Genomic DNA, 13,208 nt, shown 5'->3' on the forward strand with positions numbered 1-13,208 from the left:
CCTCTGTTCTGGTCCAGTACTTTTGGTATCTAATAACCTTTGAATGTACTCTGAGTTTTTATTAACATCTACAGTAAGATTAATGTAAGAAAATACTTAATTTCCAGTGAAAACTGCAAAATGCAGAGAATAATCTTACAATAAATGGTGATAAATCACTAAGGAAAGATTAAACACGGAGAAAATTTAACTTGGAAGCCCTTGGCCTTTAAGAGTTAATGTGTCTTTGGAATAAGCTCAGACATCTATTGTGGCTTGAAATCAATGTTCTGTGCATTAAGGAACATTACATCCAGTATGTGCAGTGGTGGGTGTCATGTATTAGTTACTGAGTTGTGGGAGACACATCTTTCTGTAAAATGAATACCTTAAAATCCTCTTAAATATTAATCCTTTCCTGTTAGGTTCTATGGATGGTTGGTTTTATACAACAATGCATCAATGAAATGTTTACCTTGGCGATTTGATCAAATTTTCCAAACAGTTCGTTGAGCGTGTGCACGAGTTCTCCAGGTGAGCAGTCACTGGCGAGTCGTGTGAACCCCACTATATCAGCATACAGTATACTAGATATGACAAAACAAAAAATATGATAGACAGTATGTTAGTATTATATGCTTATAGTTCATAAGAAGTCATGTGGTAAACTCTTGGTCTCTGTCACGTGTGTCTTATGAATTATTATACTGCTTGGTTACATAACAGGTAAATTCAAATAAATAATACATGCCTGACATTAGTGTGTCGCTGAACATAGAGGTTGTGAAAATTGTTTGTGTTTTCAATCTGGCCAAAATTTGGGCCCTTCAGTCTCTGGATGATCTCAGCTTTCATCACACGGGCGATGTGAGCTGGCAACAGTGACAACAGCAGACGTTCCTGATGGCAATAACACAGAAAAGAAGAAGCAGTAGTACAAGGAGAAACTGGAGAATGAGTGAAATAAACAGGTTTTAAACAGCACTGCAATATTTATCACAAAGACTGATTTAAACTGCAAATTATTTTGTTCTTATCAAGATTAAAAAAAAAACAAACAACAACTTACATTTAGAAGTGTTAGACAATTTATCTTGTTTTAAGAGTCAGTTTTTTATTTTAAGTGTTCATACATCTGTAGACATACTTATTTTTTAGATTTAACACTTGTTCTCTTGTTTTGAGCACCTTTTTCCCAGGTGTCAAGTAACAAAGTATAAATACTTCATGACCTTACTTAAGTAGAAATTTTGCTTATCTATACTTTACTGGAGTTATTATTTTTCAGCTGACTTTTTCCTTCTACTCTTTACATTTTTACACAATTCTCTGTACTTTCTACTCCTTACATTTTAAAAATAGCCTCGTTACTCCTCTTTCATTCCGGCTTGTCATCGTTCAAATAAAAAAAAGAAAAAAAAAACTATCCAGATAAATCGTACCATCCGGATAGAGTGAATTTGATTGTGGTTGGATGAAAAGTATAAACATATACCATTCTGACACCCTATTGGTTTGTACGTGACCCATCCCACCTGACTTTTTGCACCATTCCAATACTTATATTCAACTAGTCATCATATATTCCGCTCCATGAAACACATGTTTATGCTCAGTAGGACACATATAGTAGGATTTTAATACATTTGCATTGGACTAAAATGCATTTATTTTCAGTGGGCATATATGCAGCTGAAACAGGTAGACTAGAGCATCCTAAATGTTTCAACAGTAACATAATCGTCATTATGGCCTTTAAGAAAATGTTTTTGGGGAGGTGGGGTGGGGTAGTGCACTATAGGCCCCTGCGACACTGCCTAAACTTTTGTCCTAATGGCATTTTTTTCCCCTTTTATACTTAAAGTAGTTTTGAAACCAGTACTTTTACACTTTCACTGGGGTAAAAAGCTTGAGTTAATACTTCAACTTCTACAGAAGTCTTTTTAAACCCTTGTATCTATATGTCTACCTGAGTAATGAATGGGAATACTTTTGACACCTCTGCTTTTTCTCCAGATTTAGTGTTTTTATCTTGCTTTTAGACACCCTTTTTTGCAGTGTAGGGCTAGATATCCTAAATCAGGGGTGTCAAACATGCGGCCCGGGAGCCAAAACCAGCTCGCCAAAGGTTCCAGTCCAGCCCACGGGATGAATTTGCAAAAATTACACTTCAGATATTAACAATCAAGGATGTCGAACTCGTTTTAGTTCAGGTTCCACATACAGGACAATGTGATCTCAACTAAAATAATAATAGCATAATAACCCATAAATAATGACTCCAAATTTTCTTAGTTTATTGTGAAAAACATAATATTACATTACACCTATAAATAATGACAACTCCATATTTTTCTCTTTGTTTTAGTGTAAAAACTTACATTAAATTATGAAAATATTAACATTTACAAACTATCCTTTAACAATAAAATCTGAAGAACCTGAAATTTTTTAAGTGAAATTTTAACATTATATTTCCTGTTATTAAATATTTTGTGCCTTTGTAGATCCAGTCCATAATATGCAAGTATAAATGGTAAGCTGAGGTGTAATATTGTTAAAATTGTACTTATTTTTCTCAAGAAATCTCAGTTTTTTTCAGGTTATTCACATCATTTTTGTTTGAATAGTCTGTGAATGTACATATTTTTATAATTTAACTCTGATTGCACTAAAACAAAGAGAAAATTTGGAGTCGTCATTATTTACAAGTTATTATGCTATTGTTTCACTGGTCCGGTCCACTGGAGAACAATTTGGGTTTAATGTGGCCCCTGAGCTAAAATGAGTTTGACACCCCTGTCCTCTATGATTGATACCCTGGTTAGGTTTCAGCCTCCATTTTTAATTAATTTAACAGATTTAATAACAAATCACTACAGCAAAATTCAAAGCAGAAACAGGTTGTTTTTGCTACTGAGTATAGAAGAGCTTATTTTGACTGAATCACTCACTGTTTGTAGTTGGAAAATTACCTAAAATGGTGACTAGAAGTAATAATCACTGAAATATGAGAACAAAGTGAACCCTTTAACAGAATAAATTTTTAAAAAATTGAAAAAAAATGAGAAAAAAAAGACAAGTTTCTAGATTAAAAACTCAGATGACACTATCAAGGACACTGGCCTTTCAGAGCAACTGTCGAATGTTATCCGCTAATTAATAGTTAATCAAATACAGTTCTTATTTAAGCCTGAAGCATTCACAGCTGATCACTAGAGGAGACAAAAGCCTGTCAGTATTACGTCGCCAGCCCTCATTATGACATAGATCTCTGAGGGAAGGTTAATTGGGAACTAAATTGTCAGGTTGACTCACTGTGACTCAAAGTAATGATCTATTCTTTTCTTTTTTTTTTTTTTTTTTTTTTCAAAAGAAAGTTTTACTCTGCTCATTATTTTATTGCAAGCCATTGGGTTTTACTCTGATCCATCCCACACAGGGGTTGGCAAATAAAAGTCTTCTTGGAACTGAAGAAAACATTTAATTAAGTCAATGTCAACTCCAGCTTGATACGTTTCTGCACCATTGATCGTATGCCTGGCCTGTTATTAAGGCCCAGGAAAGTCCGGGTAAAGGGTAAAGGAGTAGCCTTTCATGACTGCTAACAGTTCTGCCAGGGTTTTGGATTTACTATGAAGACACATAGTCCCATTTGGACCGCTTATACAAAAAATGTATGCACTCAATGTAGGCACTCTGGATAAAAGCATGAAGCAAACAGCATATATTATGAGCGCAGCAAGTACCCTGGAGAATCGTACGTCTGCGCGATTACTACCATCTGTCTCAAGCAGCAGTAGCACTCCTGCTGCTTGAGAAATGCTACACCCAAGCAGCATTCAAAGCTGCTGTAACAACACAAGTTGAATTCACCAATTCACTAAGGGGGAGAACCAGCTCCACCTCAAGCCTGAGCATTCACAACAACAGCTGGATGCAACAGCTGAAAAGCAATAGCGATCCAAAAGTTGCAAATGTGTCAGACGAACTAGAAAGTCAACGCCATTCAAGGCTCGCACAGCAGGAAACTTTAATCCACACCTTGTTAATATCTCAAAGGAGCGGGCTCTGTGTGTGAGACTAATTTACTTTCAACTTTACAGCCATTCAATGCACGAGGAGAAAAAGCTTAAAAGCTCAGGAACAAAAAAATTACACAAAAGTGGCTGGATATTATGAATGGGATACAATATTTTTTGCCATCGGTGTGTGTGTGTGTGTGTGTGTGTGTGTGTGTGAGCAAACAATATTCAGACTTAGTGAATGCTGCAGAAAATCTAATTGCAAATGCACAGCAGCAAAGATTTTAGCCCACAGTTATACAGGATGCTAAAAAGGGTTTACTGCGGAGAATTGAGCACATGCAGTAGTCTCTAGAGGCTGAATATAATCATCACACCGAGGTCATTAACAATTACCACAATCTGTAAATGCGACCCCTAACACAAAGTCTCTGTGGAGTCGCTCTCTTTAGTAAACCACAGTCATTAAAGCCCAGTATCTGGCAGAGCGGATTAGATTCTGTATCTGACAATTTTTAGGTACAATTGCGAAAAACTCATTTAACAGATAAATATGAAAGCGTGCAGAATGAATATTACATATAACCTCAGTCACTTTGGAGGCAGATGTGCTTGGCATCCAGATAGACTCAAGGGTTCAATGAATTTTTCCAACATTTAAGTAGCAGAGACTTTTTTTTTTTTCATGGGAAAAATATCGAAGTTGACGAAACAGCATAATTTAGACTGTGTCAAAATAGTGTTTTGAGGAATATTTCTTGACATGACACGGCTGTTTTCATCATTATCAACATATTTTTTATAACGGCAGTCTTTCTCCCCATCTATCTTACATATTCCATTCCTTATTGAGGGACATTTTCATTCTACATCATGGTCTTCATTATTGTAATCACCATCATCATCATCATCATCATCAGCTATTCTGTTACTTGGTCATTAGACTTACACAAACTTTATTGATCCACAAGGGAAATTACTTGGTCACAATCAAGGTTATTATCGTTAATGAAAACTAACGAAATGACGAAAACTAGAATTGAAAAAACATTTATAAAATAAAAAATAAATAAATAAAAACTACAATTAAAAGAAAAAACAATAACTAACTGAAACTGTGTTGTGTCCTTGCAAAACTAACTAAAACGTATAAAAATTATGGATAAAATTCCCTTCGTTTTCATCTTTGTCAATGTCGGATTGATACGAAATCGATTTGTTTCACTCAAGCAATTTTAGCTAGCGGCACCATATGACACTCCACAATCCGTCAGTTGTGGTTTCCAGTCGTCTTCTGGTCCCCACTCTACCTGGAAACATGGTGACTAAAGTTGGGAGAAATCGGCAGAGTCCTGTCTGGAATTTATTTGCATACAACGGCGAAGAAGATAAAAGATACGACAAAACTAAAATTGATACTAAAACTAAGCATTTAGAAAAAAATTAAAACTAATAAAAACTAACAAACCTGCTCTAAAAATGGATTAAACCTAATGGAATTAGAGGGAAAAAAAAGTCAAAACTAAATAAAACTAAACTATAATGAAAAATCCAAAACTATTAGAACCTTGGTCACAATAGCTCAGTTCCATACAAAAACACACAGAAACAAAAAAGAAAAAGAAAAGTAAGTGTGGAGAGATAAAAGCAATAAATAATATAAAATAGACTAATTAAGCAGAAAAATACAATATTTGCATATGTAAAAATCTACAGGAAATGGAAGTAAATATACACTGTATACATACAGATGTGAAACTGACTAAGGTGCAGTTATTTGAATGTATGAGGGGTTTTTTGTATCCTTTTACCTGCTGTCGTTTCTCAAATTCCAGTTTAATGGGAGACTTGATGCAGTTGCATGTGTCCTGGTAAGTCTGTTTTAGTGCCAGTTCCATCAGATGCTTGTGGTACGCTCCTGCCATGTTCCCACACAGGAAAATGATAACGTTGGCCAAAATCTGTGCAGAAAAAAAAAAGACAGAAAGATTCAATGTAACCCTTTCATGCATAGTGGTCACTAGAGTGGACAGCTATTCAAAACTGTTCTCTTGTATATTCATGGATTTTATTATTTTAGTTCCATATCAGCCAACACAGTGGACGCCTATGCACCACCCCAAACACTGCAATTCATACTGTTACTGTAACTTTGCTGTTCTAGATAAACCTGATCTGCAGTAACATGTTTGAGTGTAAATCAATTACTTGTTATTGTTAATAGACTGTAAGTAACCATTTTTCTTAAACAGAAAGGTTTTTTTTTGCATATTATCTCCATAAAATGAGTAATAACTAATATTAATGTTAAAATGTGAGAAACACCAGATTAACAGCATTAAAAAAAAAAAAATCATAGTTTTCACTCAGTGTATCAGTAAATACAAGTTTCTTTGCTTCAAAAATTAAATGCATGATGTCCAGCTGAGTGGATATTTTTGCAACTCCATGAAAAATAGGTTCATAAAAAAATTTCAGTCGCATTGTTTTTTTCATGCCTATAAATGAATGAATGAATGAATTTATTTTTGGTTTTACATCAATCATTGTACTCAGTACATCAATCGTAATAAACATAAAAAACAAAAAAGGAATAGGCTAGAAGCAAAAGCTTATTTTTTGCCTATCCTTTTCAACTAATACACTGCTTACATCAACGTAGATGTGTACAGCATCGAGCATTCAGACCATAATAATAACAAATAAAAAATAAATAAATATATAAAAAATGACTTTAGGCAAAATAACTTGATTAGGGTCAAAACACTGTATTCAAAATCTCTCTGACAGGACATTTTAGAGATAATTTGACCCACATTTTTAATTTTAAATTCATTTTCACTTTAGTTGGACCATAAGGGATAATCCAGAACAAGGAGCTACTTTATACTGAAATAAATGTTGGAATGGCAATTAATTAAAGTTCGCTCTCTGACAGAACATTACTGTGTTTTGACCCATTAAGGTTCTCATAATTCATGCATGAAAGGGTTAAATATTATAACAGGAATAACAGTTATGGACGTAGTCTGTTATTTTTGTAAGGTGCTGTACAAGAGGAAAAATGAAAGTCAGAATTTTGAAGCCTGTTTCTATTTCTGATGACATCTATGCTTGAATGATCCCGGGTCTTATGGAGGCTTTACAACGTGAACCCAAGGCTCAGGGAAAACTCAAGAAGCAGGATTAGGACAAAGGCTTTTCCCTCAAGATCAGCCTCTGTTTAACAACACTGGTGAGTAAGGATGAAGTAACTGTGGCACTGATGTGATGTTTACATCTACAGCTACATGTTATATTGAAGGGCAAGAATATGTCATATCTGAAAGCAACCTAAGGCCACTCATTTTCCTATGAATCAGTCTTCAAGCTTAATGTTTTCAGCTGATGACCTTAAAGCATACACTGTTGGTACATGAGGATATTATATGTCACTTTAAATATGCAATCTTAGCTTTCCACTTTGCCTCCAAAATGCAAATTGTGATATGTGTGGTGTGGTGCATTGTATTACATTTTTTTTTATTTCGAAACAGTTCATTCACATTTCATGCCTGTCTTATGGTAGTGCTACATAGGAAGCTCCATTAGTGGAGCTATTATGATTTGGCTTCCAGCCCAGTGACGACAGGTGAATGTATAAAGACCCAGGAGCCCTGATAACCTTGAGCTCAATATTTTCCAATTTCAAGCAAGTAGACAATTTAATGGTTCTCTCCCCATTGCATTTTTTACAGACTATTTTCTACCTGTCCTTTGCTCTTATTCAGAAACATTTCCACTCTCTCACTTGCTTGCCATGTCTCTTTTTCAGTAATTTCTCCTTCATTTGCTGTCCGTCTTTCTTTGCAGAATAACAGTGACCTTATAATCGCATTGACCACTGGGTAATATGATGAAAATTTGCTAAAAAGATTTACATTACTTCTGTGAAAGGATAAAGCTGTGGGCTTTTGCGTAAGGAACAGATGCATTAATATTCACACGGAGGAACTCAAGATCATCCAAAACATCCACAACAGAGGTCGTTAACTGTCCAAATCAAGTTCTTTCAATCTTGTGCACTCCTATAAACCTGCTGCAAGTAGGCGATATGTGACAGCTATATGTATATATATTAACCCTTTCATGCATAGTGGTCACTACAGTGGACAGCTATTCTGCAGCTGTTCTCTTGTATATTCATGGGTTTTGTTGTTTTAGTTCTATATCAGCTAACACAGTGGATTCTTGTGCATCCTCCCATACACTGACATTCACATCATTCCTGTAAGTTTGCTGTTCTAGATTAACCTGATCTGCAGCAACATGTTTGAGTGTAAATCACTGTAATTTCTCCATCTCCAATCTCCATGAAGTGAGTAATAACTAGTATTAGAGTATGTTAAAATGTGAGAAAACATCAGATTAGCAGCATTAAAAAATATTTTTATTTCATAGTTTTCACATTTTATATCAGTAAATACACGTTTCTTTGCTTCAAAATTTAAACACTTGGTGCTCAGCTGAGCGAACATTTTTGCAACTGTGAAAAATAGGTTCATAAAAAAAATGTCAATCACATTTTTTTTTTTCATGCCTAAAGAGGAATAAAAATATGGATTACGGTTCTCATAATTCATGCATGAAAGGGTTAACATTTTGCTCCTTGACAAAATATAGCACACAGAAACCTGACTTTCTTATGGACAGAATAAGGCATAGAGGTCTACAACATAAGCATGGCACCAGACAGGTTACCATGGGTCACCTTGAAATTCCCAAACCAAAAAACAAACTGATTGAAAAGTTGTCATTTACAGGGCCTCCAGTCTACGGAATAAGTTACTTCTATACATCAAACACACTAAAAGCTTATATTCATTAAAAAAAAACACTCAAACAGGAAATATTCAAGGAAATACAGTAATGCAAATGACTGTTTTGACTCTCGCAATCCAAGTTGCTGTAAAGAAAGAAGTTGAAATGTTTTAAGGTTTACGTGTTGAGATGAAATGTTCGGCTTGCTGATGATAACAATGAATTGTTACCCTTTTTTGTTTTTATCGGCTAAAATTTACTTAGGCGGTCAAATGAGTGGCCATTTTTGTCAAAAAAAAAGTTGTCATAAATGCATAGAACTGTGTTGAAATAATGCTAATACACTTGTGCACAGACTACTGATATTATTTGACAGTGGAACCTATATTTTCAAAAATATTGGATTTTGAATAGCACGTGTACATGAAAACTTTTGCTGGTGGACGGACGTGACATTACCCATGATGATCTGGTCAGTACCAGTACTTTATTAGTGATAAACTTATATACTTACTATTGATAATTCTCCTCTTATTCATAAATGTTAGTATTGTGGCTCTAAAACAATAACAGCTGACACAAAAACACAAAATGTGGCAGTGGACGGATGTGACATGGTTGTTACAGATCCCATCATACTGATGCTCGGCAGCCATGTCACCGTTTCCACAAATGATCCCTGTGCAAAAACTAAGATCAGAATTATTTATTGGATAGTTTATCATCATACTAAAGAGTAAATAACAATATAGAATTGTTATTTCTTTATAAAAATGCTTATTATTAGAAAACTGTTGATTTGAAAAGTGACGTGTGACATTCTTAATGTATGTATTGGCGTAACATAAGCAGGATGGATTAGCACCATACTCCATATTGAACCTGTAAAAATAAAACATGTGATATGTAGTATAGAATCTTGTAAGAAAAATTGGGGAATCTAAAAGAATAGAATATTTGTTTTTCAGGTAAATTCAGCTCAAATATAACTTGGCCATTTGTAACATGAAAATATAGCATTAATTGTGATGAAATTGGACATTTTTGACCTGAAAACATAGTTCATAATCAATATATTGAACAGAACTGAAATCCTGTAAATTTGCATAACTTGCATTTACCAACACAAAGTTCCTCTGGGGATTCACTTATATTCATTTCTTATGCACAAAGAGATAAATAAGACCTCTACGCAAATTTTAGCCGTTATGTATGTATTTTGTAACTGTATTTGTATTTTAACAGACCCCAGGAAGAATATCAACCCCTATTGTGGAAGCTAATGGGAATCCGAATAACAATAAACAGACAAATGCACATAATCACATACATGCACACACACACATATACAGTAAGCCGGACACAGATCATCTGCACATGGATGATTTCCCCATACGGTTACTGGCAGAATTAATGCTAGGAGCGAGGACGTGACATTCCCTGCTGCTTCGTCTTGAATAACACAACAATAATCACTCATCAGCACTGTCCGATAACTGTTTTTGCCAGACCAAGCCAAACCAATGAAAAGTAAGTCCGCTGCAATAATATAAAAGCGTAACAGCATAAGCCAAGACTCATATGCCCAGACACATCCATCCATTAATTTTCTGAACCAGCTAGTCCTTGTGTGGTGCTAGAACAGTGGGGTACACTCTAGTTCACAAATATATCAAATAACTGCATTAAATACTGTAAATGTAAAAGCCATGTTCCAATCGCCTCTTTATGTTTCACAAAAGCAAACATCAGGGAGAAAGGTGACACGTATGCAGGTAGTGTGCAGGCTATTTTATCTGAATTCAAGGTTTACGCTTCATTTCATGTCTAACATTTCAGTCTGAGATTTAAAAAAAAACAAAAAAAAAACTGCAATCAGAGCATAGAGTTCAAACAAGCACAGTGCATGACTCAAAGGTAGAGTGGGGCCTTTGTAAGTTACTTCATAAAAAGCTTTTATATTAGTCCATATGATGTGCACAATATTCTATCACTTTAAATCAAAAGTGAAAAAAACAAGCATCACCTAAAAGCATCACCATAATTAAATGAATTTCATTTCAGCCTCTCTTTTATTAAGTCTTTGTGTTTGAACCAAATTGAAAGAAACCCCACACAATATTTTTTTCAAAACAATATTTATGGTCATGTGCTCCACAGGGTTCAACTAAGCTTGCTCCTTTACTTTTGGTGCACAGAGAGCGGGGCCATTTCTCCCTCAATGTTTTATTTTATGCCCAAAAAGCAGCACATTCAACAGACTGCTTTTATATGTTAATATGTACATTAGCTAAGTGATGGTCTGACAAACTGATACTACTGATACTACTACTGAAAATACTCGATGGTAGCTAGCAGGGGTGTCAAACTCATTTTAGTTCAGTTCCATATTCAGCCCAATTTGATCTCAAGCGGGCCAGACCAGTAAAATAATGACTTAATAACCTATAAATAAGGACAAATCCAAGTTTTTCTTTTTGTTTTAGTACAAAAAAACCCCAATTAAATTATGAAAATATTTACATTTTACAAAAAAGATGTGAATAACCTGAAAAAACAGAAATTTCATTTGAAAAATTAGTGCAATTTTAACAATATTATGCCTCGACTTATCTATACATGTGCATTACACACAATTTTACATAAACATTTGCTAACAGGCAGAATATTGTTAAAATTTTGGAGTTTGGAACTAAAATTTGAACAATTTCTACAATATTCCATCTCTTATTATTAACACAACTACAGATCACAGTGGATCCAGAAATGCACAAAACATTTAGTAACAGCCAGAATATTGTTAAAATTGCACATTTCGGGTTGTTCATCTTTGTTTTTATTTATGCATTTATTTGCATTTTGTGAAAGAGTAGTTTTGTAAACGTAAATATTTTCACAGTGTAATGTTATTTTTTTTCACTTCAATTTTTTCCACATAATTTTTCACAAAGAAAACTTGTAGCTGGCATTATTTATGGGTTATTGTGTTGTTATTTTTACTGTAGATCACATTGGTCTGTATGTGGAACCTGAACCAAAATGGTTTTGACAACCTGGACTGTTCAGGTCAATTTTTGCCCTTTCATCCCGAATGGAACCTTTGGTGGGCCAGATTTGGCCCCCGGGCCGCATGTTTGACACCTGTGGTAGCTAGGTCCAGCATCCCTGTGATTCATCAAAGGATAAAGCATTTCAGAAATGTAATGAATGAATTAAATAAATGAATCCAAGTTTCTGCTGTACACATCTGATCTTCATAGGGCACAACAGCAGGAAAATACCAGGTAGTTTCTTTGCAAGATTTAGTGAAAATGTCATATAATGATTTTTGTGATTATATTACAATTTGCAAATGAAATATGATGCATTTTATTTTCTTGTCAAGGCTGTTGTCACAGAATCCACAATATCACCATACAATAGACCTTATGTGTAGTTATTTATTTATATTCGGTACAATCAGATCAGAGGTGGCATAGATTTCACCTTGTGTACACCCCGGATATCCATGACCTTGCACAAGCTTCTCTATTTAAACTGACACTGATTCATGTCTTTATTATCAGATAATAATCAGGCTCCACACAAACAAACAGGGAACAGGTTACCATGTTTCTGCATGTGGGTCCCATCAAGTGAAAGTGAACAGCAACATGAAAAAGTAAATTTGCACACATCATTTATCAAGAGGGCCCTTTTTTTTTTGCTAAAGATCTGTATTTTATGGAACTGTTATCCTTTTTGAAATACCACTTGTAGAAAAAAAAAAGTTACAACTGATTTTATCGCGTGTACTTTTTACACCATAGCCATAGCTCGAATTTGACACTAAAATTATATCTAAAAAAATTGAAAATATATTAAATGTGTTGATTATATAGATGATTAAGTTTCAAGTATTGGATTTTCATTATTTTGTGAATATTATTAATATTTATGAGTTTGAACATTTGTGAGTTGTTTAAAAGGCCCTGTCCACATGTTACTACAAAAATACCAATGTTTAATTTTCAAGTTACTATAATTCCGATATTTGAGTGAAACTTTCAGAAAGTAATGATCTTTTGATACATTTTGGGTGATAAATACAATGGTAAAGAGTCGTCCATGTGTTGCTATGGCAACCTGTCCGCATGTTACCACATTCTCATGTCAATAAAACAGAGACTTTTCAATATTTTACTCCAAAGTGTAATTTCTGCATAGCTGAACATAATATCTAAAAGGTTTTATCCTACTTGATATCAATTTCTGTCGAGAACCACATGTTTTGAATGTTTGCGTAAAGCTTAAAAAATTGATGTCTGTTTCAAATCCATGTGTTACTGAGCAGAAAATTGATATTTTTCACCTAAATTTTTAGGTGAAAAATATAAAATTCAGGAACTGTGATGAGTCAACTGA

The 13,208-nt window shown here is 34.4% G+C and overlaps 1 protein-coding gene across 2 annotated transcripts in view; it reads right to left on the reverse strand.

Annotated features, from left to right (window-relative positions):
* Window positions 1-13,208, reverse strand: part of adcy2a (adenylate cyclase 2a) — a 109,933-nt gene that overhangs the window by 52,766 nt on the left and 43,959 nt on the right. For both annotated transcript variants that reach the window (XM_030157780.1, XM_030157782.1), the window contains exons 4-6: window positions 5,816-5,965; window positions 731-879; window positions 455-566 (exon numbers count right to left, since the gene is read on the reverse strand). In XM_030157780.1, coding sequence (XP_030013640.1) covers window positions 455-566; window positions 731-879; window positions 5,816-5,965 — 411 coding nt within the window. The remainder of the gene's footprint in view (window positions 1-454; window positions 567-730; window positions 880-5,815; window positions 5,966-13,208) is intronic.

The sequence above is a fragment of the Sphaeramia orbicularis genome, chromosome 16, assembly GCF_902148855.1.
Source record: "Sphaeramia orbicularis chromosome 16, fSphaOr1.1, whole genome shotgun sequence".
Taxonomy (NCBI): Eukaryota; Metazoa; Chordata; class Actinopteri; order Kurtiformes; family Apogonidae; genus Sphaeramia; species Sphaeramia orbicularis.